This window comes from Anarhichas minor, unplaced genomic scaffold (genome assembly GCF_050575085.1).
Source record: "Anarhichas minor isolate MPS153535 unplaced genomic scaffold, ASM5057508v1 ptg000004l, whole genome shotgun sequence".
Classification (NCBI taxonomy): domain Eukaryota; kingdom Metazoa; phylum Chordata; class Actinopteri; order Perciformes; family Anarhichadidae; genus Anarhichas; species Anarhichas minor.
This window is the reverse complement of record NW_027466450.1, coordinates 6,411,994-6,426,485: the sequence shown is the minus strand read 5'-3', so window position 1 is coordinate 6,426,485 and position 14,492 is coordinate 6,411,994. Positions and strand designations below refer to the sequence as shown.

Here is a 14,492-nt window from a genome sequence, read left to right as displayed (position 1 = left end):
GGTGTTTGAGGACTTCCTGCTGTTTGTGACTGCAAAGCCTCATTCAACTCAAAGAGTTTGAAAATGTTGAAGAGAATAGTGGTACAAAAAGGCTGAGTGGACTGGTTATACTGGGACTAGAGAGGCTGAATGATTGATTATACTGGGAGCAGCGAGACTGAGTGGACTGGTTATAAATGGCTTTGGGATTGAAAAGAAATTCAATTTACAGTTGGTTTGGACACAAGGATTATGCTGTGATGTTGTTCCACTTGTGTATACGTTGACATTTAATGCAATTTATTTTGTTGCCAAACAGTGTTTATTTAAAAGCAGTATATATCATATTACTTTTTAAAAACGTGAAGAGATAATGTTAAGCACATTTTAACTGACCTGCTTTTATGTAAGCTTTTACAGAAGATCTTTTGCTTTTTCTTGAATAACGTTTTTAGAGTAACAATACTCGTACAGTATCATTTCCTAGTACTCTTTCCATCCCTAGTAGTTGGGCAAGACAGAGCTAATTTTAACAATTGTATATACTGTTGGATATTTGAATATAACAATTCATCATATGTTATAAGATCATCATCTGGTTGTATGTAAAATCAAACTTTCAATGAACCAACAATATTTCCCTCTGAATTGTAGAAGTTTAAAGTAGCATGCAAGGGAAATAGTATCGCAAATACTTGTCTAAATGTACTGTCATGCCATAATATACCAGAGAATGTATATTTTTATGCATATGCATATTTTTATTTAAACTCTGAACAGAAACATTGCACATTTGTCTTTTCATGCCCGAGGTTTCTTTCAGTTCAGCCCGCTGATAAATAAATCCACAGTCCAAACATGGGTGAGTAAAGAAGAAATACAAGAAGCACGTTACATTGCAAAAAGGACAAAGTAGTTTGGCCACATTTGGAGACCTAATAGAAAAATAGAACAGCGATATCCATAATTCACGTTACATGATGCAATAGAATTTAAATCATGCATTTCCGATGAGATAATGTGTTTACTGACGAAGTTCAAAATACGAGGTATTTGTTGGCTCACATGTTTGCTACATCCATAGCAAGTGGTTGAATTTAATACTGCATAAAACATGCAATTCAAAATGTTTCTGGTCGAGTTAAATTCAGCTCTTTAACTAAAATACAGTAGAGTACAGATCCATGCCACACAATGTGCACAGTCACGTTTTAAACTCCAATTAACAAAGCTACAACACATTTCATAAGGCAAACCCCCACCCAGAAAATAATACTTTTATACTATAATATGGGCACTTCAGTACTACAAGTGTCAGTGTCTCAGTCTTCTTTTGGAAATCATAAAAGCTGTTTATGTAGCATTTGTGAGATTTGAGAGAAGAAAATAAATCCTATTAAAGCAAAAGTCAGACATTTGAGGAAATACACTTATTCACTTTCTGGCGGCAAGTTAGATTGGAGGATACCACTTTCAAATAAAGCTACTGGTTAGCTTAGCTTAGCATAAAGACAGGAAGGAGGAATAAACAGCTAGCCTGACTCTATCCAGAGGTATCAAAATCCACCTACCAGCACCTTGAAAGTTCTCAAACTATACAGCATGTTATAGCTAGAGCTGCAGCAATGAATCGATTAGTTCTCAAATATTAGACTATTTTGACAACAAAAAAGACAAAAGTCTCAGATTCCAGCTTCTTTAATATGAATCATTTCTAAGTTCTTTACTCCTCTGTGACAGTAAACTGAATGTCTTTTGTGGACAGAGCCAGGCTAGCTTTTTCCCCCTGTTTTCTGTCTTTGTGCAAAGCTGAGCTTACCTTCGGCTGCCTGCAAACACATAATAGAATGGTAAGTGTATTTCTTCAAATATCAACTACTCTTAGTTTAGGGTGTTTTAGTTGAATGTATGCTTCAGCTGTCTGTGTTAAATCAGCAGATGCAATTTCTGCAGAAGTGAATTGATGTCAGAACAACTTCATCAAGGCACATTGTGTGTGTGTGTGTGTGTGTGTGTGTGTGTGTGTGTGTGTGTGTGTGTGTGTGTGTGTGTGTGTGCGTGTGTGTGACAAGTGGGACCCTGCATTTATAAAATTGGGCAAAATAGATGTCTTTATGTATAGAATGTTAATGCTTTGTGGCTGACATGGGATCAAGACAGAGCTGCAGTCATTGGTTTTTCATAAATTATGGCAATAAAAGTCATGGTTCAACTTGGATTTCCATCTAAGAATCTCGGTGAGGAGGCCATGCATTTTTCAATAGGCTCTTAAAACAAGGCACAGGAAGGAAGGGAGGGAGCGGAGCACTCAATTTGCATTGGAAGCATTGTCACAGGTCCTGCTGTTCCTGTACTCCTTTATCCTTCAGAAACTCTACAGCCACATTACAAGCCAGAGCTTACAGGTTCTTAAACAGCACTTGTAAACAACTTAATAGTCTATGTACATATTTACAAAAAATATCTTTGTTACCCCGGACAAAATGCGAGCAATGAGGAGGTACCGAGAGCAAGACGAACCACAGCAGAAACAATCATTCCTCTCATATTCTCCATGCCTTGTGCCCACAAATCTGTCCAATGCCCGGAATAATTAGTGTTAACTCGCTGGCTGACAGGTTGACACATTGGTTTGAGTTTCCTTTGCTGACGTGGTGTCATCAGCTGATTTGTAGCCGCTCCGACAAGCCCGCCAAACACAGCTCGGTCAGCCTTCAGCACAGGAAGACTGAAGGTGGCAGAAAAACCTCTATGACAGCGCTGCACTCAAGCCTAAAGCTCATCTCTAGCTGTAAAAGCGAAGAGGAGCAGAGCCCAAGAACCTCTGCATGCACTGCCTCGGTTGCAGGCTGCGTTTAAGAGGAGGTAAGCCTAAGAGATCAGCTTGGAGATGGCATCAGTAGCTAACTAACTGGTTTAGATGGTGCTCCGTCAGCATCGCTGCTGCTGCAGCAGGTTTTGCTGCCTGTTTTGGCCACAGTGCAGCCGATTGTGTCTGTGCTGTCTCCACTGCAGGGGCTCGAGGGTGCAGAAACACTCTGGCCACGTTGTCTCTTCTTGTTCAGTTCCTCCCAATTGGCCCTGTTAGCTTTGATCATGTCAACCATCGGCTGAAGTTTGGGATTCAACTTGACGAGAGTCTAGGGGGAGAGAGGAGGGGGAGAAAGATGAGGATGGCAAAATACACTGAATGAAATACAAAAGACAAAAAACACCATCAGTATGAGAAGCAAAGGCCGCATCTATTAAGGGCCTTAGCATTACATTCCGGTCACAGAGCCATTTCTTTTTCTTAAAAATAATTACTTGATAATATGTTTAAAAGAGTCTAACATGCTTGCAGCTTTGTGAAGCTGTGTTTAGGCACAGCGGTGCTTTGAGCTGAATGCTAACTCCAGCATGGCATGCTAATGTTAGCATTCAGCTCAAAGCACCGCTGTGCACTAACATGCACGTGCTGCCGGACCGGCCACATTAACAAAGCACAGAGAAGCTCGTATTACAACTCACACAGAGGGAGTGTAGCTTCATTCTCTGCTCAGGTAGACATTACTGCCCCAGCAAATAGCTGTTTGCTGCTATTTGAATGCTCTGAAAATCGCACCTTTGATGTTTTACATACGTCATGTCCAGCTTCCTGGACTAGGAAATATAGTCGCAATTTGAGAAACTAAAATCTTAATGATTGTGCAGCAAAGTAAATATTTTGTTCACCTAGATGGTTGGAAGAATCATTGAGGAACACCTTCAGAATATTCAGTTCTGTTCAAATGACCTACATTGTTTTAACATCGACAAGTAATTAATTTTCAGAAAACTGGATGCTTAGCTCCTTGACTTGGAATGTAATGGTAACACATGAGAAACACAGACAGGAACTGGAAAAGCAGCGCATTATTAATCAAATGTCAACAATGCAGAGAACACGCTGCTACAACAACAGCAACATACAGTAGCTCGATAGTTTAAGACAATGAAGCGGCTGCTCTTTAGAGATTAGAGGCACATGTATGACTGAGATAAGTCGCCTTTGGCATTCGTCTCTGTTGAACTGTAAGTGGCAATGTAGTCAAAGCTGTCATCCACCATTTTAATAAATGACCTGAGAGACGGGGGATTTTGTTCCCTCTGTTCTCCTCAAATTGTCTACTGTGTCTTTTGGATTCCCAGGGAAGTCTGTAATTAACCCTGTACTCTATGGAAATATAATGTGGGCATGGGCACCACATACCAACACATTATTCACACATAAATGAAATAAATAGGAAGTTAAGTACATCCACGCTGGGCATTGTGTATGAAAGGGAGATCAAATACGTTGTTATTTTTTGGAGAAAACACGACTAATCCCAGCTGCCAATTAATTGAACTTTCAATGGATATTTCAATTCATATTCAGAGGGTATATTCACTAACTCATAAGAACAATTAAAACACTCGTGTGGGCGGTCAACCAAAACAAAGATCTATAATGTGGCCAAGTTCAGACATCGAGACCATTTATTAAAAACAGCCGTCTGCCCACTCATTCATTCATTAAGAATGTCCTAAAAGATGTTTTAAAAACTGTGAGCCTCAATAATTCACAGTATTGTAATTGCTGGAATATGCGCGCTACTAATCATGAAGCTGTTCACCTGTGATGCCGAGCAACATTCGAGCACAATACAATCACCATTTCTGTGATTTGAGATGAAGTCGATGTCTGTATGGAATCAGACTCATTTTGTGTTTTCGCACACATCTGTGTTTACAGCATTGGCATGTGAGTTGAAACAATTAGCTGATGATTGAATCATCATTTAGGTTATTTTAACATTCACTTGTTCCAGCTTCTCAAACAGGATGATTTGCTGCTTTTTTCATCTTTTGTAATTAGAAAAAAGGTTATTTTAGGGTTTTGTTTTTTATATACGTATATGTATGTATATATATATATACATACATACATAGATTAGATTCAAATGTATTGTCATTGTCATTGCACAGAGAACAATTCTATACATTTTATAAACCAGACTATTAATAGAGAAAATGATCTGCAGATGAACTGTTAAAGAAAATAGTATCACACTGTGATGGCATGTGGCCAACACAGTACACACAAAAACCGAGTGGATTGATCGTGTTTATCTTTTGCTGTTTAAAAGATCTGAATTTTTTTTCAAAGGAGAGCAATTTCCCGCTTTCTTTAAAGTATATATCCACAGTGGAACATTGTCATTAGTTTGCACAGCATCATTATTCCACTGAGATAGAGATAGAAGAAGAAGAAGAAGAAGAAGAAGAAGAAGGTCATATGGTGGGGTATAAAGATGGAAGGTTATATAATGGGGTATTAATATTCTACAAAGTAGCGAGCCACCACCAGGAGAAGGAGATCAGCGAGATCAAGAATGAGATCTCTTACGCCCACAAACAAAAACCCTGCCGCCTCTGAACTTCCTCCGTCCTCCCCCTCGCAAGTTTAATTGGCAGCAGCATGATCGTGAGCTCCATATCTGCATTCTCCAAACATCAGCCTTTACATGAGGCGGTGTGGACAAACCCCCCACGCAGACAACACACACCGCTTTGATGCTTTTTATCTCCACTACACAGACTGTAACAATGGTGAAACCAAAGCCCCTGCACAGATACGCCTACTCTAACTTTTGACACTGATCCTGTTGTTTGTTTTCTCCTCACGATGACTAAGAGTAATGTGTTTGATACGACAGTAAAAAAGGAGGTTTAACAATACAAAAGCAGAGAATATCATCCAGTGCTGTAAGAATGAATGAACTATTTCATCTTTGACTCCCTTCACAACTGTTAGCTTCAGCACGGCTCATCTCTTAACAGACCTGTTCTCCTCAGTAAGTCCGCCTGCATCTTTCTCCCACACAGCTGCTGCTGCCGGCAGTGGGAGGAGCAGGTGAGTCTGTCTTGACATCATTCAGAAAGACACGCACCCACATTACTATACTGGCGAGGACACAGTATAGATTTCCATTAATTCCCTGAAAGATAACCACTAGCTCTAAGTCTGACCCTAACATTTGCTCGGCCCGGATCCTACAATAAAAAAAAAGCTTCTCTATCTGTGCGTTAGCCAAAAAGGCATTCCTTCATTACTGTGCAGTAAAGCCCAAAGTACACCGTCTTCCTGAGGGGATTTAACCCGCCTAACGTCACAGCTCTATTCACAGACTCCACTACCTCTGAGCGGTTTTGCAGTCAGAAAGTGCACACTCATTCTGCTGTTCTGAAAAGAACAGGATGCAACCTTGAAGTTGTTTCGGAGCAACAGAATTTATTTTTCAGTGAGAAATCTGTAGCGGCAAAGAAAAAGTTGAATAGTTGTTGGTGACAGCTTCATTGCTGGCGTCAGTGAGGGGGACAATAGCTGAGGAAGGACAGCGCCTACTGATGTCAGAGGTGGATGTGTGTGTGTGTGTGTGTGCGTGTGTGTTTGTGTGTGTGTGTGATACAAGCACGACACACAGCGAAGGCTAGAGAGCTTCAAGCTTTTTACCTCGTACAACGGTGCACAAATTCCATCAATCCACTCCAGCTGCAGTCCTGGCAATTCATCCTTCCTGTTTCGATCGAAGATGGCCTGTACGACAAAAGTTCAAATGTATTTACACTTACATTTGTGCTGGAGAAACAAGGGAGTATTGTGGTTCTGCTCACCTACAAGCCAGGCTTACAGTCCTAAAGAGCTGCTGTTACTAACAAAAGTCTCCCTCTGCTCTTGAGCTTATTTCACGTATCTCATTATTCTGCAGCCTGAACGGCTGTGCTTCAGAGATAGTTACTGGGCTACGACTTAGAAGTTAATATTTAATTTCCAACACCCACTCACACAGAGCGGTAAAGGTTTGACACAAGCGGCAGACCTGAGGCTACGGCATTAGTTATTTCAGAGCGGAGGCAAATCTGTCCTGGCCCAATTAGTCAACAGCTATTTATTGCACACAGAAAGCTGTTGGTTGTTCCCTTTTAAGAACTTGTAACACAGTTCAGCCTTCAAAGCTCGTCAATCAAACGCACAGGGCTTCTCTGTTGTAGTTTCGTTGCTTTGACGACAGAATACGTTATGAATTAAGATCTTCATTAGGACCAAAGTCTTTCCCTGCTATTATTATTCTGCTATTTTTACATTTATATGAGCAAAACAAATACGATTTATTATCCGGGCTAGTCGAAGCTAGTCAAGCTCCAATACACCACAATGCCTCGTGTGTTTACAGCTGGATGAATGGAAAGGTCAGTGTTTGCTTTGAATTTTGCTGTGTTACGAGGTACACAGTTTGCTCTTGGCACAGCAGCGAGGCAGTGGAGCAGTTTTGGAACTGCGGGGAAAATATATCTGCGGTGTCATCAGCTCAGTGGAGGACACGGAGGTGAAACAAACTGCAAAAAAAAGCACAAAACCAGAGTTGGTTGTATGGACTCACAGAGGGTGTGAGCTTCAGCTCTGATCTCTCTCTGTCGCCCTGCTCGAAGAACTCGCTGGTCACCAACTCTGCAACCTGGAGTGAGTGAAAAGGAGGAATGCAGGGATTATTTTCTTTCAATTGTTTTCTCAGTTGATCATTTGGTCTATATAAAATGTAAGGAAATTAGTGCAAAATGCCTGTCACCATATCATAAAGCCCAAGGTGATGACGTCAAACACCCCAAAACCCAAATACATTCATTTTACAATCCCGTAAGACAAAGTAAAGCAGAAAATCCCTACAGTTTGGAAGCAGGAACTAGGGAATGTTTGGTGTTATTATTTTTTCTTTTGAGCAATTAATCAACCAGTTTTTTCCACTCTAGATGAATGGTTTAGAAATACATTCATTTCATACATTTGAGAGTTTTTCTCACCTTGCGTGATATTTCCCATGGTTTAGTGACAGCACCGAGATCACACGCTGTCATCATCATGGATCTGAGAGGAATCAGACATTTATTTCACATAGTATTGATGGTATTAAAGAGCTACCATGTTTGTGTGAGCAGGGCATTACCTGCACATGTCTCTATGAGCCTTCAGATTCCAGTTGTACTCTCCTTTGCTGACCAGCTCAAAGAAGGTGTTTCTGTTCCTGAAAGGAAACACGACATCTGTATATGTAAGTGTAAGTGACATAAAATCCACAAGGGGGCAGTGTTACCTAAAAGAAACCTGTAGTAAACATTGTACAGGGACCAGTATGCTTCATTGTCAATGGGTTAGTACACTGGGGTCAGCCAGTGGACATCTCACTGTCAGGAGATTTAATGGTAGCAGAACATACTCAAAGTAAAGTGTGAGGTCTGTGGCCAGAATGGACTGTTTCAACAGCTGCATTAGGGCCCCATACTCTGTGGACGAGAGGTTGGAGAAGATATTGTGACCCTGTGGAGACACATACAGAGATAACATAACGAATTTCGCAAGACATTTTCACAAGGAGCCTAAAATAAAGAACTATTTTTCCCTGTCAATTTGCTAAACAGAAAGTCCATATTACTTGTTACATGGGTTTATTTTAGAGACTTTTTTGAATTATTTAAAAACAGCTTGAACCAGACAATACTAGCTGACAGAGATCATTTACTGTCTGCCAGTGTCCTGTTTAGTGTGTGAAATGTACGTCCTTAAAGATTCCCACAATGTAGTTTGTGGCATACACTGCTCTTTGTTACCAATCACACAATGAATGCAACGTGTGTTCATTCAATAGATACTGTACTATTGATAATATAGGGGGAAGTGAATGAGGGAGTGAGTCTTTAATGGAAAACGCTTTTGCTAACTAAACTATAACGGTAAAAAAGACTCAATACTAAAACTGAATGGGGAGGAGGGAAGCCAGCAGATCTCTCACTTGAGGCTCTCCGTCATTAAAACACGCCTCTCCCCATCATGCATTATACACTCATTCACCACTTAGGCACCCTCTTCGGGAGAATAGAGAAAAACAGAAGATGTAGAGGTGATAACAGAAAAAGAGCGTGAAGGAGGGGACCTGCAGAAAGTAGCAGACATCTTCAAAACTAGTGACCACTTTTTTTTCTTTTTTTTTCTCCTTTTAAACGCTGGGAATCCAAGTGTAAAGCGCATGTGATTCCCTTCACGAGCATGTGTTCCCATCAAATATTGAGCTACGTAGCAGCAGCGACACAAAGCACGTCTCTCTCATTCTGTCACAATTGGAGCGGATGAAGAAGGGAGGGGAGTACAATTGAGAATGGCGGGAGAAAATTGAGAGACACAAAGGAAGTGAATGACTTTAAGAGTTTTAAATTAATGGTTTGTGCAGACTCGCGGATTGAATCGTGAGCTTTCGACTTGAATTAGCCACATTATTCATTTGTACGCTAATAGGACAGCAGTAGTTCAACCCCAGTATCAACAGAAACCATTACGATATTCCAAGCAACCATTTGTCAGCTTACTGTGTTGTCAGCACCATGATAATGAAGCCACGGGAACAAACCCTACTAAGCCTCATCTCAGCTGCTCCCTCAAAACGTCTTTAATTACAACTTCATGCAAAGGCGGTCACCTGGTAAAATTTCTCTCTCAACCAATTACCTCTAAATCCATCGCCTCTGTAATTACATTGATTTGAGGGCAGCATGAGCTATTCGGTCACTGGCTCACATACAGCAGACATTGAACCAACACATGGTTGCCTTCAGGCGCAGTTGGCACACACTTTATTTAGATGGTTAGAAAGTGAAGAGAGAAGCCTATAATAGGTAAGACACAGGAGTGTACTGCACCCTTTATACCCAGTCAGGTGTATTGTCATGGTTCAATGCAATTACATCACTTTATAGGTTTATTTTGAAATACGCCTTTTTGCCTTCTGTACCATGTATGTAATAGCACTTTCATATCTATCAAATATGTTAAATGTGAATCTACCGCCAGCAGCATACTGTAAGACTGGGAACAGGAGGAAAGAGCCGTTTCCAGTCTTCCAGGACTCTGCTCTGGTTTAATATGCATTGGTCTGCATTAGCAGAACCTCAATGGTGACTGCATTGGAGCAGGTATTGGAACATAGTGCACCTCGCTCTGCAGGATCATAACGGCATGGTTGAAGTGATGGTGCTCCAGTGTAGCAGAGGTCCCATAAAGCAGAGCAAGGGCTGAGCCCGTCCTGACACACACACACACACACACACACACACACACACACACACACACACACACACACACACACACACACAGGGATCAAGGAGAGAGAAAACATAATCAGCATTCAACACATAGTGAGAAACGAAGTTTGCTGTTGAGTCTGTTGTAATTGCCTCACCACTTCTCTCTGCACTCTGTCGCCAACTTATGACGCCATAATGAAAGACGCTGGAAAGCCATAACCTATAACGCCATAACCGTTCAACACTAAATATGATATCATCATTTAATGTGGAGAAAAATACTCAAAACTGGGTCAGGTGTAATGAAGGTAGCAGGGTATTAAAGTTTTGAATATTCCATTAGTTTAGTTAGTTTTCAGTTTGTCTGTGATTTCCGCAGTAAATAATGTCTGGGTTTTAGGTTTGTTTTTACTGTTACAGTAAAGTCAGACACAATGAGGACAGTAATATGTTTTTCATTGTGTTGGCTCTGTCCTCCAGCACATGGAGCTGAAATGAAACAATGACTATGAGGTACAAGTGCAGACTTTTAGATGTCACATGTTGGGATGAGCACATTTGGAAGGCAGTCAAACCCCTGATACAATGAAGAAGTGGCGATAAACACCAGAAAATACCAAGTGCCTGCTAATGTCTGACGGTTATACTGTAGACTTCTATAATAACCTTTGTGAGGGCAGAAAACACTAAATCCAAGCAATTCCTCATTAAGCAGACCCTTATATAAGCCTTATACAACTTGCCACTTGACTCTTGCTGATCTGGGCTGGACTGCTGCAGGTGGTAAAACACATTATAAACAGTGTGTAGGAGGGAGCGTGTTTCTGTGTGTGTGTGTGTGTGTGTGTGTGTGTGTGTGTGTCAGAAACTGAGAGATAAAACGGGAATACTTACTTTGCCTGAAAAGCGTTGTTGGTGCCCCTGTGGTCCAAGTCATGGCAGACACAACCCACAATCAGCGCTAAGGTCTCCACCTCTGTCAGAGTCTCCTGGAAGCCCGCTGTCTGATTGGCACAGAGGAAAGGAGGCCAATGAGAAGACAAACAAATACACACATGCTCACACAAATAAGAGCTGCATCTCTTATTTTATGAAACTGAATTGCTGCTTATACTGTTTGCGAGCTTCCTCAATGAGCAGAGCTTTTACCGATAACTCAAAATGTATGAATATTGGCTATAAATGGTCTATTCCTGAATGCAAATGTCTCTGATGGAAAGTGAACTCACGATCTGCAGCTATAGCAGCATGATCTTTACCGTTAGCATTGCAAACATGCACTGGCAGACGTTGAAGGCATGTCTCCAGTTGTGATAGAGAACCATTCTGTAGTTCTTTCTGACAGTCAGCAGCCACCTGCATAGTGTCTGGAGGGGAAGACAGAGAGCGGGATGAGCACATGGGTCAGCAGTTGTCACGAGGACACATTAGGATTCATCAAACCAAAGGAATTACGTTCTGGGCAGATTCAGTCAAGTATTCAAAGGGAATAGATAAAGACAATCAGTGGTCTCACCTCATAATCAATCTTGAATTTCTGCAGCATTCCTAACTCCGTAAACATTCTCAAAGCGGCCGTTATCATGGCGTCAACGTCCAGGGAGAAGTCATCAAAGGAGAGCTTACCGATGCCCAGCTCGCAAACCTGGGGAATGTTGGCAGCCTGTTTCATCATGGACAGAGAAGACGTTAAGGAAGAAAGAGAACATGAGAATATGGGTTCAGAGAAGAGAAGAGCACAGAGGGGTCAGAGGATGCTATGCCACTCTCAGATGATACATGGAAACATGTAGACATGTTAATTATGACTCCGAGGACTCATTTAGAGAGGGTTAAGTTTAATGAGGGAGCTTTACCAGAAGATTTTACCATTGTTTACTTTCAGAGCTCATTGACAAACATGGTTATGCAGTAGCAATCAACAGGTTTTTTTTCATTATTAACACGTATGTGAATCCAATTAACCATATTCATTCTGAAGCATCCATGTCTGCCACCTTCAGTGTGGTCTAATGAGCAGATATGTCTTATCTGCCTCTACTCAGCATTTATAATATAAATATTTCATGCTTTCTAACCTGCATCTCATTCCACTGAGTCAAAGCCCTTTTACAGATCTGTGTTAGAGTTGCAGTGCAGCCATGTTTCTCTTTTATCTTTCCCTCTCTCTACTCTACAGTTACCAGAGCACCATGTTTTCCCCACACAAATGTTTGCCTGTCAGGTCAGCAGGTATTCTCCTCTCTCTTAATTCACAGCCCCGGGTTACGAAATGTCAGCCGCAGGTTTGTTTGCCGCATGCCATTTTCACTCGGGGTGGAATCCCAGTCGAGTGTACTCGGTGAGGCTCCATATGTAGAGCAGTTATGAAAGAAAGTGGGGGAAAGGCAGGAAGCAGAGCGCATTGTGGATGAGGGGGCTGAAAGATCACACAAGCTCACTGGGAAGCGGGGTTCCTACTTCGCGGTGATGGCCACAGGGGAAAATCCGACACATGAAAGTGCAGGAAAATAGGTCATATCTATATTTCAGAAGTGTCATGCTAATTAAAAGTGTAGATATTTTCCTTTTTTTACTCTTTATAAATAATTCATTGAGAATGATTGCCTATTGATTGGAGTAATCCATTTCAAATACCACAATTAGTTTATTTTCATTGGGGAATTCTCGGCCCATACTTTTACTTGTGTGTTACTGAGTAACAGGAATATTAAGTCGAGAAGACAGGCTGCCAATAATTCCTCTCTGTTGCCATATATCTTTCTGTTTCGTTTAAGTTAGTGGGAGATTGTTATTTATTTAGAAAAATATATCTTAATTAAAGGGCCCATGAGTAAAATAAAGCCAAATTTCCAAGACTTAAACTTGTCGTAAATAGCAGTTACATTTTAGCCAAGTCTATTTTACTGTTAACGCCTTGCATCGTACTTTTGTTAAATGGAGGGGTTTAGCAGAATTTATTTTCTTTTCTTTAATTTGTCGTAATTTACTCAATGAAAAGAAGATACATTTAGGAAAACATCTACAGAACAATTACATTTTATTATGGCAATTACCTGCACCGCCAGAGCAAACCTGATGATCACAAATTGTAATCCACAACGATAGTTTTTGTACTCTGCAATATATAAAGGGAGGACTCGTCATCACCAGACAATGTCAGAAAGCATTCATACGAGTCCTTTTGTCATTTATTAATTTCTTTTGTCATTGTGGTCGGAGGACTTGTTGAGTATTCCAGGTAACAGGGGGGTAAGAACTCCACCTCATCCCTCATCCTCTACTTTGTAGAAAATGTACGTTAGAACATGGTTCCTCCGAGCTACAGTTAGTATTTTAGCAACATGTGTCATTTGATTAAAAGGAAAATACAGTTTATAGCAGAAAGATGTACTCTTATGATCTTGGTTTACAGGTTTTGTTTAAAGGAAAGGGTTGATGTTTTTCTCAATGTTTCTCACTGTCAACAAATCCCATGAAAAGATCAGAAACAACAAATCAATGTAGTCTCACTACTTTCCAATTCCCCTACTCTGTCTGTGACACTTAAGACATACATCTTTAAAAATCATAAATATTAGCTTCATTTTTATAGAAAACATTTCAGGTTTTTTTCTAAAACAGCTGGGAAACATGGTTTTAAGCAAACGTTTAAGCAGAAGTTAACAGAGCATTTATTGGGGACTATTTTCGGTTGTGTGTGAAAGGTAACTTATGAAGTTGTCTTTGAAACAAAACAAAGTTATATTTACATTCAGTGTTTTTACCAAAATATATTGTGTGTATCACTAATTATTCTAAAAAAATAATAATTCTAAATTGTTTGTCCATGTTTGCTTGCTAGCAGTCTTCTTATTCCCTGCATTTGCTGGAACGTTGCTAAACGTTGGCACATTACTACCACCAGAACTGTTAAATATTGTGAAACACAACGGCAGGATGTGAGTTGCTGGTGTGTGTGCTTTTGCACCCCGGTGCATTTGCACAATATCAAGATTGTTTGTGGACTGAAAATATTCCATGTGTGCCACTGGAGCTCATTAGGTATGAAACTGTGTTTGATGATGAAATGACTGATGTCATTTGCTGCTTTGTTGTTTGATTGTGTCTGATGTATTTAGCAGTAAGGACCTGTTTTGTTTCCTCTGCAAAATCAAGCTTAATAGGTCAGCACAAGTTTAGCACATGCCACTGCTGTATTTTTGCCATATATGTGCTCAAATACTACTGGATTTCTTATTATTTGTTTTGAACAGTACCTGTCTCTTTGTAAATTAGAAACCATTTCCTACAGTGGAAGCCAAGCCTTTTTTTTAAACTTATATTTCATAAACAAGAAGCAGAAAACTGACAAATGTAATGATGATAACAGTGAATAT

At 40.4% G+C, this 14,492-nt stretch overlaps 1 protein-coding gene across 1 annotated transcript in view; it reads right to left on the bottom strand.

Moving 5' to 3' along the window:
- Positions 1-2,882: 2,882 nt before the first annotated feature.
- pde11a (phosphodiesterase 11a) overlaps positions 2,883-14,492 on the bottom strand; it is a 28,461-nt gene continuing 16,851 nt past the window's right edge. Inside the window, exons 11-20 of the mRNA XM_076103502.1 lie at positions 11,630-11,776; positions 11,373-11,480; positions 11,008-11,117; positions 10,022-10,112; positions 8,256-8,356; positions 7,986-8,063; positions 7,843-7,906; positions 7,425-7,499; positions 6,497-6,580; positions 2,883-3,119 (exon numbers count right to left, since the gene is read on the bottom strand). Of these exons, the coding sequence (XP_075959617.1) occupies positions 2,883-3,119; positions 6,497-6,580; positions 7,425-7,499; positions 7,843-7,906; positions 7,986-8,063; positions 8,256-8,356; positions 10,022-10,112; positions 11,008-11,117; positions 11,373-11,480; positions 11,630-11,776 (1,095 nt within the window). The remainder of the gene's footprint in view (positions 3,120-6,496; positions 6,581-7,424; positions 7,500-7,842; positions 7,907-7,985; positions 8,064-8,255; positions 8,357-10,021; positions 10,113-11,007; positions 11,118-11,372; positions 11,481-11,629; positions 11,777-14,492) is intronic.